At 48.5% G+C, this 17,234-nt stretch overlaps 1 protein-coding gene across 1 annotated transcript in view; it reads right to left on the bottom strand.

Annotated features, from left to right (window-relative positions):
* Positions 1 to 17,234, bottom strand: part of KCNH1 (potassium voltage-gated channel subfamily H member 1) — a 517,594-nt gene that overhangs the window by 199,193 nt on the left and 301,167 nt on the right. The window contains exon 9 of the mRNA XM_073671995.1: positions 11,811 to 12,063. Coding sequence (XP_073528096.1) covers positions 11,811 to 12,063 — 253 coding nt within the window. The remainder of the gene's footprint in view (positions 1 to 11,810; positions 12,064 to 17,234) is intronic.

Below are 17,234 nucleotides of genomic sequence, written 5' to 3'. Positions count from 1 at the left end.
GGAACACTCAAATAACACATCCTAGATCTGAATGAAATATTCTCATTGAATACTTTGTTCTGTACAAAGTTGAATGTGCTGACAACAAAATCACACAAAAATCATCAATGGAAATCAAATTTATTAACCAATGGAGGCCTGGATTTGGAATCACCCCCAAAATTAAAGTGGAAAATCACACTACAGGCTGATCCAACTTTGATGTAATGTCCTTAAAACAAGTCAAAATGAGGCTCAGTATTGTGTGTGGCCTCCACGTGCCTGTATGACCTCCCTACAACGCCTGGGCATGCTCCTGATGAGGTTGCGGATGGTCTCCTGTGGGATCTCCTCCCAGACCTGGACTAAAGCATCCGCCAACTTACATCATCAGCCTGTTGGTGGATGGAGTGAGACATGATGTCCCAGATGTGCTCAATCGGATTCAGGTCTGGGGAACGGGCAGGCCAGTCCATAGCTTCAATGCTTTCATCTAGCAGGAACTGCTGACACACTCCAGCCACATGAGGTCTGGCATTGTGCTGCATTAGGAAGAAACCAGGGCCAACCGCACCAGCATATGGTTTCACAAGGGATCTGAAGATCTCATCTCAGTACCTAATGGCAGTCAGGCTACCTCTGGCGAGCACATGGAGGGCTGTGCAGCCCTCCAAAGAAATGCCACACCACACCATTACTGTCCCACTGCCAAAACGGTCATGCTGAAGGATGTTGCAGGCAGCAGATTGCTCTCCACAGAGTCTCCAGACTCTGTCACGTCTGTCACATGTGCACAGTGTGAACCTGCCTTCATCTGTGAAGAGCACAGGGCGCCAGTGGCGACTTTGCCAATCCTGGTGTTCTGTGGCAAATGCCAAGCGTCCTCCACGGTGTTAGGCTGTGAGGACAACCCCCATCTGTGGACATCGGGTCCTCATACCACCCTCATGGAGTCGGTTTCTAACCGTTTGTGCAGACACATGCACATTTGTGGCCTGCTGGAGGTCATTTTGCAGGGCTCTGGCAGTGCTCCTCCTGTTCCTCCTTGCACAAAGGCGGAGGTAGCGGTCCTGCTGCTGGGTTGTGGCCTCCTACGGCCCCCTCCACATCTCCTGGTGTACTGGCCTGTCTCCTGGTAGCGCCTCCAGCCTCTGGACACTACGCTGACAGACACAGCAAACCTTCTTGCCACAGCTCGCATTGATGTTCCATCCTGGATGAGCTGCACTACCTAAGCAACTTCTGTGTGTTGTAGAGTCCATCTTATGCTACTGTGGCGCCCCTACGGGTCCAGTTGCCACAGAGGTACTGCATCTCAGCCAGAGGTGTGGTACCCCACTCTCAGGTAAGGAGGGAGCACTACCCGGGACCCACACACTCACATCCAACACTACCCCACTCCATTAGGGAAGGGCAAGATTGCTCCTGAGGGAGAGCACAGACCCGGTCCTTGTCTGGAGGATGGAACTAGGTAGAGGAGGTGGGTGGAGGAAGTAGTTTAGGGGAGCACTGAAGGAAGTACTGAAGGTAGAGAGGACCATGTAAAGTGACAGTTGGTGATGTGGGTCACATGACAGAGAGTATAAAAGGAAGGGTAGAAACATCTACAAGGGCGGAGTGAGTGAGAACTGTTGAGGAGTAAGGTCCAGACAGAGTGAGGGTCCAGTCAGAGGGGCCCAGTAGGAGAGTGAAGAGAAAAGACTGGAGCAGTGAGAAAGGCTCCAGAGAGAGAGAAAGGATCCTAGGGGCACGGGAAGTGCGGAGTCCACCCGTGCGCCAGAGTTCACGATGACCATGAAGGGATCAGGTTGCAGTAGAGGACCAGCCCCAGACTAGTGGAGGACTGCAAGACTCAGCTAGCAAACTGGAGGTTGCGGTATCTTTAAGTGCCGTAGCCAAAAAACACAAACATTCGCTGAAAAGGTGGCTATATAGGACCAAGGGGACAAAGAGGACGTTGCCCGACAAGGCCCAGGGCCACTGGCTCGGGACACTGTGTGTGAGACGCAGGGCGGGAGGGCGAGAGCCAGCGCAGAGAGACGACCCGGGAAGGTACACAAGAAGGGGGTCCCATTCAAGTGCACCTACGTTATCTGAGAGTTGGCTGGATCACTTCCCCGGAGGACACAGGACTCGGTGGGCTGTTATAACCTGGCTAGCCGTTGTAATCTGGAACACCGTAAAAACAGTGAGTAAACACTTGAAGACTGCACCCCGCTGTGTCCTTGACTTAATTGCTGCGTCACCTGCCTTGCACTACAACACCAACATCAAAAATCATCTCCTTAAACTGACCTGGTGCCTAGCTCTACCCGTGAAGAGCTGAACCATCTCTGCTGCGTCACCAACAGCCCCAGTGGATCTGAACAGCAGCGAGGGCCACCTATAGCCGCATACCACGGGTGGCGTCACGAAACCTTATCCCCAAAACTTTCTTACCTTCTGCCTCTTTAATTATTGACTGCCCTGGGCCACGGACTGGATCACCCCACCGTGACTACCCAAATAGAACCGACGGGCCTGGCTACCGAGTACCCCATGGCCCCAGGGGGCGTGTCACTACCACGAGTGTAAAAGCACAACCAACATTCAAAAGTGACCAAAACATCAGCCAGAAAGCATTGGTACTGAGATGTGGTCTGTGATCCCCACCTGCAGAACCACTCCTTTATTGAGGGTGTCTTGATAATTGCCAATAATTTCCATCTATTGTCTATTCCATTTGCACAACAGCATGTGAAATTGATTGTCAATCAGTGTTGCTTCCTAAGTGGACAGTTTGATTTCACAGAAGTTTGATGTACTTGGAGTTATATTCTGTTGTTTAAGTGTTCCCTTTATTTTTTTTAGCAGTGTATATATATATATGTGGCACCCCAGGTCTGGTTGCCACAGTGGCAGCAATGTCATGTCTGAGAGCAGGTGGGAGGTTCCCTGGTTGGGGACAATTAGCATGCAGCACCTCCTGCCTCAGTCCAGGGAGGGGAGAAACCTGCCCTTTATAAACTGGATCTGGGGCGGGGTTAGATAGTGAAGTTCCAGAGACACGGACAGGTCAGCAGCAGGCTGAGTCCCTGTAGGCAGAGGAGGAACACGAGGCCAGGAGGGGAGCTAGAAGAGTTCATCCTGACTAGAGACTACAAAGCCGGACACTGGAGTCCGAGGCTGTGAGGGTTATAAGCCCAGCAGCAGAAAACCACCACGCAGGGGACTTCAAGTCCTCTGGCCCAAGGAAGCCCGGAGGCTCAGCCACACGAGAGGGACCACTACTGCCCCGGAGGGGTGAGAAGTACGGAAGGCCCGAGTCGCCAGTCATACGGGTGAGAACAACACGGTACACTCAGAGACGTGGGCTACCACTACACTACAGCAGGATAGCCAAGAAAGAGTGAAGTCAGCACGGTAGGCCTACAAACTCCCCCTGACCAGCAGGATTTCCCAGTTGCTCTCAGACTGACCAGACCTCCATTGTTAACCTGTATTCCGGACGGGTCCCTTAATACCACCAACAGTAAAGACCCTGACTTGCATGACAGACTCCGTGTGGTTACTGCTGCTTCAGCGCACCATCACCACCAACATCCCTGTTTACTGCCCTGAGGCTATACTCCTCCCGTGGGGAGTTATACTATTCTCTGCTGCATTCCCAATACCAGCCTCAGCGGTCTGCCCTGCAGCGGCGGTACACCCTGATCGCAATCCACGGGTGGCGTAGTCGGACATTCGGTATATAGCCCGCCATTCAGTTTGACCACCCTGAGCCACGAGACCGGATCACCGCCATGGTGACTACAACCCCCAGCATCCACAACGGGTCCGGTTCCGGGTATCCCCACACACACACGGCCCAGGGGGCGCGTCATATACACACACCAGAATGGGACCAGGATGAGGGACATATATACCAGGATGGAGGACGCATATATATATATATATATATATATATATATATATACAGTACAGACCAAAAGTTTGGACACACCTTCTCATTTAAAGATTTTTATGTTTTTTAATGACTATGAAAATTGTACATTCACACTGAAGGCATCAAAACTATGAATTAACACATGGAATTATATACTTAACAAAAAAGTGTGAAACAACTGAAAATATGTCTTATATTCTAGGTTCTTCAAAGTAGCCACCTTTTGCTTTGATGACTGCTTTGCACACTCTTGGCATTCTCTTGATGAGCTTCAAGAGGTAGTCACCGGAAATGGTCTTCAAACAATCTTGAAGGCGTTCCCAGAGATGCTTAGCACTTGTTGGCCCTTTTGCCTTCACTCTGCGGTCCAGCTCACCCCAAACCATCTCGATTGGGTTCAGGTCTGGTGACTGTGAAGGCCAGGTCATCTGGCGTAGCACCCCATCACTCTCCTCCTTGGTCAAATAGCCCTTACACAGCCTGGAGGTGTGTTTGGATTCATTGTCCTGTTGAAAAATAAATGATGGTCCAACTAAACGAAAACCGGATGGAATAGCATGCCGCTGCAAGATGCTGTGGTAGCCATGCTGGTTCAGTATGCCTTCAATTTTGAATAAATCCCCAACAGTGTCACCAGCAAAGCACCCCCACACCATCACACCTCCTCCTCCATGCTTCACGGTGGGAACCAGGCATGTAGAGTCCATCCGTTCACCTTTTCTGCGTCGCACAAAGACACGGTGGTTGGAACCAAAGATCTCAAATTTGGACTCATAAGACCAAAGCACAGATTTTCACTGGTCTAATGTCCATTCCTTGTGTTCTTTAGCCCAAACAAGTCTCTTCTGTTTGTTGCCTGTCCTTAGCATTGGTTTCCTAGCAGCTATTTTACCATGAAGGCCTGCTGCACAAAGTCTCCTCTTAACAGTTGTTGAAGAGATGTGTCTGCTGCTAGAACTCTGTGTGGCATTGACCTGGTCTCTAATCTGAGCTGCTGTTAACCTGCGATTTCTGAGGCTGGTGACTTGGATAAACTTATCCTCAGAAGCCGAAGTGACTCTTGGTCTTCCTTTCCTGGGGCGGTCCTCATGTGAGCCAGTTTCTTTGTAGCGCTTGATGGTTTTTGCAACTGCACTTGGGGACACTTTCAAAGTTTGCCCAATTTTTCGGACTGACTGACCTTCATTTCTTAAAGTAATGATGGCCACTCGTTTTTCTTTACTTAGCTGCTTTTTTCTTGCCATAATACAAATTCTAACAGTCTATTCAGTAGGACTATCAGCTGTGTATCCACCTGACTTCTGCACAACACAACTGATGGTTCCAACCCCATTTATAAGGCAAGAAATCCCACTTATTAAACCTGACAGGGCACACCTGTGAAGTGAAAACCATTTCCGGTGACTACCTCTTGAAGCTCATCAAGAGAATGCCAAGAGTGTGCAAAGCAGTCATCAAAGTAAAAGGTGGCTACTTTGAAGAACCTAGAATATAAGACATATTTTCAGTTCTTTCACACTTTTTTGTTAAGTATATAATTCCACATGTGTTAATTCATAGTTTTGATGCCTTTAGTGTGAATGTACAATTTTCATAGTCAAGAAAATACAGAAAAATCTTTAAATGAGAAGGTGTGTCCAAACTTTTGGTCTGTACTGTATATATATATATTTCTTTAGGATGGGGGAGCCCAGTCCAAATCTTGCATCGGGGCCTATCCGACTCTGGTTACGCCACGGACTAAACTGTCTTTTCCACGTTAGGAGGTGACCGCCATCGAGCCATAATTCCAGTAAAGTTCTTGACTTTGGCTGAGATGTGAACAAACATTTCAGTGACGGTCGTATCGAGAACCGTGAAGATTGACTGTCTTAATGTATCATTCAAGCGATGCAGCCTTGCTAATTAATACTGGCCTTGGTTCTGAAAAGCTGCAGCCATCTACCATTTAGTACTGGACAGATTCCAGCTCAAGCATTTTAGAAATCAGTCTTGTCTTTTATAACAAGTGGATTTGTTTGAAACCTGATGAGCTTTCAAAGCAAGATCAATTTGGTTCAATCCCTCTATCCAATCCACTCAGCAGATTTTCATTATTTGAGAGCACCTCGATGCAGAGAAGGCAACACACGGTCTGTAGGATAGGCTTGTCCTTGACTTTCTAATGTAGCTGGATGGAAGATTAATGCTTCTCTGGCACCTCGGAGATGCCAGGATCTATATACTGATATTTACTGTACACTGGACATGTGACATGAAGGTCACGAAGTTGCAAAAACTTTACCCACAGTGCCAACATTTTGGGTCTCATACATAAAAATGAAAACTACGTTTTGTTGGATCGCACTCAGACCGAAAATACACGAGCCTTAAAAGTAACTGTGAATAACTGTGCCAAACAGCGCCTAAACTCCCTCAAGTGCAAAGCCAGTTTTTGTGTTTAATTTCTTCCTCTTCTTCTTTCAAGAGCCATAACTTTTTTATGTTTCTGCCTAAGGAGTTGTGTGAGATCTTGTTTTTGTTCTGTGCGGTGCTTTAGCTTTAATTATACTATTTTGAAGTACATACAATGTTCTGATTGCTTTTTATTGCATTTTTTGGGAAGGCGGGAAAAAAAATGGCAATTTTGGTGTTTTGATTTTTCTTTTTTTTGCAGTGTTCACTGATTGGGTAAAATAATTTAATGTATTCATAGATCGGACTTTTATAGACAAGGTAGTAAAAATTCTGCTTTTTTTTACTTTTTTTTCTTAATTTTTAGCTGGGGAAAAAAGGCGTGATTTAAAACTTTGGGGTTTTTTTTTAACTTTTTTTTAACACTACATTATTTTTTAGTCCCTATAGGGGACTTGAACCTGATTTGATCTTGTACTATATAGTTCGGTATTGTATTAACTACAGTAGTAGCAGCCCACAGGCTGGGTTTCACAGCAAGCCCATGAGTAACCCACATCACAAGGAGGCCAATGAACTCCCAAATGGACTTGCCACAGAGATGTCACAACTTAATTGCCGCTGTTAGTGATTGACAGTGGACTTTAAAGGGATAAAAAGCAGGGATCTGAGCTAGCTCCGGTCATAACTGCTGGAAGCAGGTGCTGGCTGAATAACACAGCCGACACCTGCCTGTTCCAATCACCCCACCCACACAGGCACTACACAGCAAACAGAAATCATATACAGATAGTAAGGACAACTAAACAGGACCTCTGATTTAGTCCCCTGTTTAGCCAGTCAGACGGATGTCGGATATTCACCAGTTAAATATGTACGTTGCCTCTTCAAAGAAGAAGAGGGTGTAAACTCTAGCGCCATCTATTGGAAACAAAGATCCTGCAAGTCACTATCGACCCTTTAACGAGCCGTGCCACATGACTTAGAATAAAAGCCAAACCAAAATCTCAATTTGAATGCACAGTGTTTTGGGGTGTTGCCCCTCCTGAGTGCAAACTATGATATCTGATTTATCTTTAAGAAGAGGCCTCTGAATGGGATCTAAGCCTCATTACACTAGCATGCAAGGCATGTCATTTTCCACAAGGAGAAACGTTACCCCTTAGATCCCATTCAGAAGCCTCTCATACAGCCAAATAAGATCCCATGCTTTCCACTCAGGAGGGGCAACACCCTGAAACAAATGTCTGTAAACTGAGATCCTGGCTTGGCTTTTATCCCAAGTCATGTGGCAAGGCTCGTTAAAGGGTTGATATTAACTTTTAGGATTGCTACTTCCAATAGGTAGTCCTCGTCCTCTCTGAAAAGGCAACTTGCATATATTAGCCAGAACACCTGCCCCTCAACTTGGCCTGGCAGCCGATTAAACAGCGCAAACGACGCCCAGCATCTCTGCTAGCGCCATCTCAGTGACTGGAGCAGAGATGCAAGAGAGCACATAAAGCCCAAATAATGCCATCAGACAGTGCCAAATTCATGTTTATATGCAGCCGACGGAAACTTTTTGTGATCGTAATCAACTCATAATGGTGCTGGGAAATATTTGCCATTAACCTAAATTCATTATACAGTGAAGGAAATAATTATTTGATCCTTTGCTGTTTTTGTAAGTTTGCCCACTGCCAAAGCCATGAACAGTCTATAATTTTAAGGGTAGGTTAATTTTAACATTGAGAGATAGAATATCCCCAAAAAAATCAAGAAAATCACATTGTATAAATTAGATAAATTTATTTGCATTTTGCAGTGAGAAATAAGTATTTGATTCCTCTGGCAAACAACACTTAATACTTGGTGGCAAAACCCTTGTTGGCAAGCACAGCAGTCAGACGCTTTTGTAGTTGATGATGAGGGTTGCGCACATGTCAGGAGGAGTTTTGGTCCACTCCTCTTTGCAGATCATCTCTAAATCATTCAGATTTTGAGGCTGTCGCTTGGCAACTCGGAGCTTCAACTCCCTCCATAAGTTTTCTATGGGATTAAGGTCTCGAGACTGGCTAGGCCACTCCATGACCTTACTGTGCTTCTTTTTGAGCCACTCCTTTGTAGCCTTGGCTGTATGTTTTCGGTCATTGTCTTGCTGGAAGACCCAGCCACTACCCATTTTTAATGTCCTGAAGGAGGGAAGGAGGTTGTCACTCAGGATTTTATGGTACATGGCTCCATCCATTCTCCCATTGTTGCGGTGAAGTAGTCCTATGCCCTTAGCAGAGAAACACCCCCAAAACATAATGTTTCCACCTCCATGCTTGACAGTGTGGGTGGTGTTCTTTGGGTCATAGGCAGCATTTCTCTTCCTCCAAACACGGCGAGTTGAGTTAATGCCAAAGAGCTCAATTTTTGTCTCATCTGACCACAGCACCTTCTCCCAATAACTCACAGAATCATCCATGTGTTCATTGAAAAACTTCAGAGGGGCCTGCACATGTGCCTTCTTGAGCAGGGGGACCTTGCGAGCACTGCAGGATTTTAAACCTTTAAGGAGTAATGTGTTACCACTGGTTTTCTTGGTGACTGTGGTCCCAGCTGCCTTGAGATCATTAACAAGTTCCCCCCCGTGTAGTTTTAAGCTGATCTCTCACCTTCCTCATAATTAAGGATACCTCATGAGGTGAGATTTTGCAAGTTGCCACAGATTGATGTCGATCGATAGTCATTTTGTATTTCTTCCATTTTCTTACTATTGCACCAACAGTTGTCTCCTTCTCACCCAGCGTCTTACTTATGGTTTTGTAGCCCATTGAAGCTTTGTCCAGGTCTATGATCTTGTCCCTGACATCCTTAGAAAGCTCTTTGGTCTTGCCCATGTTGTAGAGGTTAGAGTCTGACTGATTAATTGAGTCTGTGGACAGGAGTCTTTTATACAGGTGACTATGTAAGACAGCTGTCTTTAATGCAGGTAATGAGTTGATTAGGAGCATCTTACTGGTCTTTAGGAGCCAGAACTCATAATGGTTTGTAGGGGATCAAATACTTTTTTCCCACTGCAAAATGCAAATGAATTTATCTAATTTATACAATATGATTTTGTTGATTTTTTTGGATATTCTATCTCTCAATGTTAAAATTAACCTACCCTTAAAATTATAGACTGTTCATGTCTTTGGCAGTGGGCAAACTTACAAAAACAGCAAGGGATCAAATATTTATTTCCTTCACTGCATAAGCATACAAATATATTCTGCAGCTGAAATGGACTATCATGAAAAAGAAAGACAAAGTCATGATACAAAAGAAATCTGAAATATAAACTGAATCCGTGAGATTACACTGTCTATATGTGACCAATGGTGGCCACATATACTGTGACAAATGCACCCATGATGAGCACATGTCCTGTTATTGACATTCAAAGCACCCAAATGTCGCCGAATGAATGAATCCTTTACATGAGTGTATAGCAGGAATTACAATGGAATGAAAACAAGACATAACCCTATCAATCTTCTTTTCAGTATACAAACAGGGGCGGTCCGCCATCATGACCCACATTGGGTTATGAATTACAATCTGATAAGGGCATCAGCCACAGATATATGATGTTGAATAGACTTATAAATGAAGATGTAGAAGAAACAAATTCAATGATTTTGTAATTATTTGTCGATAAAACTGATATAGCGTAAACCCTCTACAGAATCGTCAGGGTTGTAGCTATAGCGGATCAACCGAAAGTAGTCGTACACGAGCCATGGTGTCTTAGCTGACCTTAGGCTGAGCCTTGTACTGTAGCTCCATACCATGACTTTCCATTCAGCTGGTCAGTTTGCTGCCTCACCAATCAGATATTGAAGGTCTTTCCTAAAAAAAAAGGCCATTCATATTTTGGGAAACTCCTTTAAAGTGGACCTATCACGTGCCATAAATATGTAATTCTTTTCCCCTCATGTAAATGCCGCTGTTCTCCTGAATCCAATGATGTTTCTCTTTTATTCCTGCGCCTTTCCGTTCCTGAGATATGGCCCTCTCTTCCCTGTGTATAAATGTAGTCATTTATGTCAAGTGGGTGTGGTCCTCAAGGAGACTCCCATGAAGAAGAATTGAGGAGCATGTGTGGCGCCCCTGAGGGTTCAGTCGCTACAGGGGTACTGCACCTCAGACCGAGGTGTGGTATCTCCTCTCCGAGGTAAGGATGGAGCACCTCTCAGGACTCAGCCATCCATTCAACACTACACCACTCCTGTCCTGAGGGGGGCTTTAAGGCACCATAGTGCTGCCCCAGCCGGGATAGAGGAGATGGGGGGAACCAAAAGATAGGGGGAACCATGTAGTGGGTGAGGGTGGAGGACGCACTTTAGGTTACACTCATTCAATCATATTTAATCAACGGCCATCTTAGGTTCAAGGTCCTTTGATTGTGGTCTTCATCACTGAACGTGGCTTTCCGGTGGAACCTGCAGCTGATTGAAGATACACGGTCCTCGTTCTCTGGCCTTGAGGCGAGGAGCGGGCTAGAGTTAACGGCTATCTCTACCCGGTCAAGGTGCCTACCTAAGAAGGCCTGGAGGGGAGCAGAGGAGACAAGCTCCACAGGCAAAAGGATCCCAGGGGGATGCAGACGGAGCGGCATACGCCACCTGTCCTCACTATTCTGGCCTAGTCAGAGGGACTCCTGCTGCAAAAGGGGTACGGGCCCCCGATATCTGGCTGTGCTACTTCATGTCCTAGTCAGAAAAGCCCGGAGGCTTAGAGGATCCCACCGGGTAACGGACGGAGCGGAGTCGCCACCTGTACCCTTGTTCTGTGTATAGCCAGAGGGAGACCCAGCCTTGTAACACGCACCACATACGGACAGGAGAGGACCTAGTGGAAAGTCTAGGAACACTCTGGTGCAGGGGGTCCTGATTGATGCACCCAAACTACCCGGAGTGTGCTGAACCCCTTCCTGGTGGCCTCCGGCTCCTCATTTCAGCGCGACACCACACCGCACCACCCACTACGACCCCCCTGATCCGTCTTCTCTGCCCTGAGGCCCTGCTCCGTCTGTGGGGAGTAGTACCATCTTCTGCTGCCACGACATCCCGCCTCAGAGGACTGCCGCAGCGCTGGTGGAGGATCACCAGGCACCACAGGTGGCGTAGTCATTACATCCACTCAATTACCACCGTCCCTCCTGGCCCTTATTTTTACTGTGATGACCCTGGGCACGGGCCGGGCCTAGGCCACGACTGCATCCACCGTACACCAGGAGGCCCGGTTCCGAGTACCCCCACCTCTCAGGGTAGGGCCAGCGAGCGGGAGCGAGGCGTCACACATGCCCACTTGTCTAACAAGACAACACTTATCTATAGGAAAGAAGGGGCCATATCTCAGGAATGCAGAGGCACAGGAACAAAAGAAAAACATTTCCGGATTCAGGAGAACAGCGGCATTTACACCAGGTAGAAAAATTACAAATGAATTGATAGGTCTTTTTTAGCTTCTCTCTTACATGAAAAAAGGCACAACTTACCCAAAATAGCCACCACTTCATCATCCTGGATAACTTCCAAAGACCCGGACACCACGAAGCACAGTGTGTCTATACTCTCCCCAGCGTGGTAGATTAGATCCCCCGGAGCGCAGTGCACAGTCTGGAACTCCATGGCGAGTGCCCTCAGGCAGCCATCACTGGCTAGTCGAAATGCGGGGTGTTCCTTGAATACTTTGCGGTTCAGGTGGACACAGATATCGGCTCGCATGTCTTTAGGGCAAATCTGAAGGACCTAGAAGAGAATAAAGAAATAGTTATATATAAAGGATATGTCCACACAGCATGGATTTTGTCATAAATTCTGCGCGGAAATCCATCCATAAACCGCCTCCAAGCACTGAATTTTTACACTTGAAATTCATATTATAAAAAACAGTAAGTGAAGTGTCACTCATTGAAGTGGATTCTATGTGGCAACCACAGGGTTAATCAGCATGTGGACTCACAGTAGTTAAAACTGCAATTCCATGGTAGAAATCTAAAAGTTAACCTTGGATTTCTGCCACAGGTTCTATTGTAAAATTGCATTGACATTGCTTTACACTGTGACCCTCTGTGTGAACGCAGCCTTAGGGTATGTGCCCACGTAGCGTTTTACAAGCGTATTTGATGCGGAATTTCTGCAGCGGAAACGCTTGTAAAACGCTTCGTAATCCGCACCCCATGGTCCCCAATGCGAATCCGCAAGTTCTATGCCCATGCTGCGGATTTTTCCGCAGCGCTTTTGATGCGCACAAAAATCCGCAGCATGTCAATTAATTTTGCGTTTCCGCATGCGGAATTGCCTTTTCAATGCAGTAAAAAACGCAAGGCAATTCCGCATGTCGAAAACGCGCGAAAAACACGCGATAAACGCTTGCGAAATTCCGCATGCGTTTATCCGGGAAAGGACATGCGGGAATGAAGCGCAAATTTTCCGCTTCATTTCCGCAACGTGGGCACATACCCTTAAATGGTTTCTACCAAGTAGGAAAGGTGGTAACTTACTAATCACTGGGGGGTCCGATCACTGGAATCCCCACCGATTTGGAGATTGGGGCTCTAGAGAATCCCATCTGAATGGAGTGGAGGTTGAGCCACTCCATTCACTGTCTATGGGACTGCTGGAGGTAAGCACCGTACTCGGTTTTATCAGGCAGCGCTATTGATAATGAATGGAAAGGTAGTACACATGCTCTGCAGAACACCTGTTTTTGGGATCGGTTGAAGTCCAAGTTGTCAGTCTTATAGGAATCAGTAAGTTATCAACTTGGTAAAAATCCTTTAAAGGGGCAGTCCGGCTTTAGACTACAAGTCTGCAGTCACTCTAGGTGACTGCAGACTTGTGAATCCTCACATCACGTGCACTTTGCGCTGTAAAGATTCTCCAGTGCCTGCGTCGGCGGGCACGTGACCGCAAGTATGTGATCTGTCACATACCGACTAGACGTGACCACATATACTTGCATTGAGCGAGGCCGGACAAGTCTAGTCGGAATATGGCCAGATGTAAGCAAATTGCATACTTGCAGTCACATGACCGTCCGCTAACAGCGCAGGAGAATCCTAACAGCATGTGGCGCGCCCCCTGGGCCGTGGGGTACTCAGTGCCGAGCAGGTCGTTGCTAGGGGTGATGTCACAGTGGCGGTGACCCGGACCGTGACCCAGGGCGGTCAATAAAAAGGGGATTTTAGAGTTTTTATGTACAAAGTTCGTGACGCCACCTGTGGTATGCGGGTAAAGGGAGCCGCAGCTGCGGAGCAGGTCCTCTGGAGCTGGTGATTAATGCAGCAAAGCTGGTGTGGCTCTCCACAGGTAGAGCTTAGCTCCAGGGCAGTGTAGATGTTATAGGTGATGCTGGGCGTTGTAGTGCAGGGGTTGATGGCATAGCAATAATCAGTCCACAACTTAATTGCGGTTTCCTCTTATCTTTACTGGTGGCGATTAGGCAAACCGGGACTAAGGTACTGGCTAGAAGTGGAAGTCCGGGCAGCCTAGAAGCAAGTAAGGAATCCACCTCACCAGGTGAAGTTGGAGGCCTTCCCTTTCCACTAATCTCTTTGGCCCTGCTGCTTGTAGCTGTGCGGTGGCCCTCGTCCCTGAGTGCAACGTCTTTGTGCTCACCCGTATGGCAGGCAGCTCGGGCCTTGCTGATGCATCGCTCCCACGTGGCGGTGCTGGGCCCTGCGGTACTGCTGAGCTTCCGGGCGTCTGCTGGGGCCAGGAGACCTGCAGTCTCCTGCCCTCCAGTTTCTGCTGCTGGGCCTTCAGTGCCCCACAGCCTCGGACTCCCATGTCCGGTTCCTCTGTGTTGGTTCTTTCTGGGGTGAACTGCCACGCAGCTCCACTCCTCAGCTCCTCTCTCATCGACGTCCTCACTTCAACTCTTCACACTAAGTCTAACTAACCCCACCCCCAGATCCCAGTTGCCAAGGGGAGGGGCTCCCCTTGCTGGTTTGGAGCCAGGACAGTGTCACATGCTTAGCAAAACCTGATTAGGGGACCCCTGCTTGCTTCCAGGCATGGCATCACCTCTTGTGAGGGAGGCAATGCCACTGTGGCAACCGGACCCCTGGGGTGCCACACATGCAGAGTGCGCAATGTGAGGATTCACAAGTCTGCAGTCACTTAGAGGCAGTGTAGACTTGTAGCCTAAGGCTGGACAAACCCTTTAAGGATCAACAAATTGTGGACTAAACAACCCCATGTTGACCTAGTGCAATATTTTTCTAGTATGGGAAATATTTTTTTCAACAAAATGATATCTTGGTATTAGGTTTCTAAGACCAAATGAAACTATTGGATAAAATCTTTAAAGGCATTGTCTCATCATGGAAAACCCCTTTCATAATGCGCCCACAGCGGTCACCCACTTTTTGGCTTAGGTCCTGCTCACTGTGTAAGGGGGAAGACCAGAGTGTAAGTACTTTCAGAGCAAGGGATCCGGAACTGCCGGGGCCGTGCCTCTGGTTGCAGGGGGAAGACAGACTGCAAGCACAGGAGTCAGGTGACTGGGAAGCTGGGGGCGTGTCCAGAGTGAGAGCTGGGAGGTCAGGTGACCGGGGAACTGGTGGCGTGGCCAGAGAGAGGGAGAGACGGGGACATTTGCACGGAAAAGCGGAGCTGGGTCCTGCTCAGTAGAGCAGTGTGAGAGGGTCCAGGCTCCTGGCTACAGTACTTGGAGCAAGATCCGAGTGCAGTGGATCGGAGGAGTCAAGCCGACTCGAGGGAGAAGAGACGCAGGGTCCGTGGAGCCGAGCACGTGAGGAGCCGTGTTATGGTCTAGGGGCTCAGTGGGTAAAACCGGAGACCGCGCGCTGCCGCCATAAGAAGGAGCATTGTTTGGGCAGGGACGCCTGAAGAAATCAACACCAGCATCAGCTGGCAACTGCCTTGTGAGGAACAAGAGTCAGCTAAGTGGAAAAACTGTCGATTACAACCAGTTCGACTCAGCTACATCTAGTTAAACTGTGAACTGTCAGTAATAGACTTTTACCTGCTACTTCCCTTGTTTTCCCCCATATTTTCCCCTGTTACTCCCTGCGTGGAGGTTAACCCTGTTATCATAAACCTCCCCTGTTTATTAACCCCGTATTGGCTGCTCTGTGTCACTGCATCTAAAGTACCCATGTTACATTTGGCATAGTCGGCAGTATGCAGTCGTTAGACACAGACACTGCAGAGCAGCCCATCCTGGGAGCTCCTAAATCTAGCTTGCCACTCAGGGCCATGCTCAGCAATCTCCCAAAGTTCACCGGGGACAATATGATGCTGTGGGACTGGTTGAGAGAGTTAGGAGTATGTTACGTATGCACCCAATGACCCCAGCTATGCAAGCCGAAATAGCCTTACTGGCCCTGGACGACGAGGCCCGACAATCCGTGATGTACCGCCCTCCCTATGACCGGGATACTGTAGAAAAAATGGTGCGGATACTGGAGGAGATGCAGCAGGAGGGGGAGACTGTGATGCAGTATGTAAATGCCTTACAGAGGGTGCATGCCTATATCACTAGAAAAGACGACATGGGGAATTTGGGAATGGCCCCCCCTGATGTGATCTTAAGGGACCAGTTTGTGGCAGGCCTCAGGGATGTGCAGCTGAAGCAGGCCTTGCAGGAGCGCCTGCACGCCGACCCACGTATGACTTTTCAAGAAGTGGGGGCAGAGGCACGTGTGAGAGAGCAGGAGATGGGGGTGACGGCCCTGGCAGGGATGGTCCAGAGTAACGAGGTACCACCCCGCCTGCAGCTGAACCAGAATGGGCTCGAGAGATGCGAAAGGAGATACAGGAGATGCGGGATGAATGGTCCAGTCTCAAGAAGACCCCTGCACCGACACCAAAGATACCCAGATCGATTGCCCCAGTTATGGAAAGAATTGAATTCAGGCCCCGCCCTGCAGAAGAGTTCTGTAGAGAAGTGAGGCAGCCCTACACAGACAGAGATACGACCTGCTGGAAGTGTGGAGGAGCAGGACATTACGCCAGGGGCTGTGCTAGCCGAGGGCGGCCCCTGTTGCGGCAGCCGTTAAACTAGCGGGCTCCGTGTTTGGGGGACCCAGTACGGAGCCTGAGGAAGGGGAAGAAAAAGAGGAAGTCCCAAGGACCTGGTTTCCACCAGCCCGACTGTCTGGGCCGAAATAAGCGGTCGGGCTGTTCACTGCCTGATTGACACGGGATCCCAGGTGACTACGATGACAGAAGCCTACTTTCAACAGCGATTTCCAGAGATAGCGCGGCCTGAATGGGGACCAGTAATTAGACTCACGGCAGCTAATTAATTACCCATCTCGGTCACAGGGGTGGTGTGGATGAATATCCGAGTGTGTGGAAAAGATGTGGGAAAAAAAGGAGTCGTTCTGGTCACAGGGGGAACCGGAAGTGGACCCCCGGTGACCCTCGGAATGAATGTGCTGAAAGAGATCGGGCAAATTCTGATTAGTGAGCCGAAGGAGATTCCTCTAGACCAGTGGGACCCGCAAACTCCCCAAAGGAGGGTCTTTCAACAACTAATCCGAGCTGCCCAGCCTCAGGAGACGTCGAATGAAGGGAAGATCCGGGGGAAATAATTGTGCCAGCAGCTACGGCGCTCACCTTACCGCCCGGACAAACTGTACTCACATTACCCGCACGGGCCTGCGCACCTCTTGAGGGGTCGAAGTTCAGATAGAACCAACATCGATGGACAAAGTACCCCCCTGGACTCTTGGTGGCTCGGACACTGGCCACCGTCCAGGGTGGCAATGTTACAGTGCAGTGTGTTAATCTGGGCGAATATGATCTCACACTCCCTCCCAAGGCGGAAATAGCCCAGATTCTGGGAATGCCAGAGAAGTTGGTGCGACCTGTTGTGGTACAGCTGTCCGCTGTACGAGGAGACTCCTGGACTCTGGCGGTCACCGTGCCGCCGGAATCCCACCGGG

This window comes from Phyllobates terribilis, unplaced genomic scaffold (assembly GCF_046119375.1).
Source record: "Phyllobates terribilis strain yellow unplaced genomic scaffold, ASM4611937v1 Scaffold_3__8_contigs__length_932513732, whole genome shotgun sequence".
In the NCBI taxonomy this organism is placed as follows: Eukaryota; Metazoa; Chordata; class Amphibia; order Anura; family Dendrobatidae; genus Phyllobates; species Phyllobates terribilis.
Note: the sequence above shows the minus strand (reverse complement) of the source record. Positions and strands in the feature narration are given on the sequence as shown.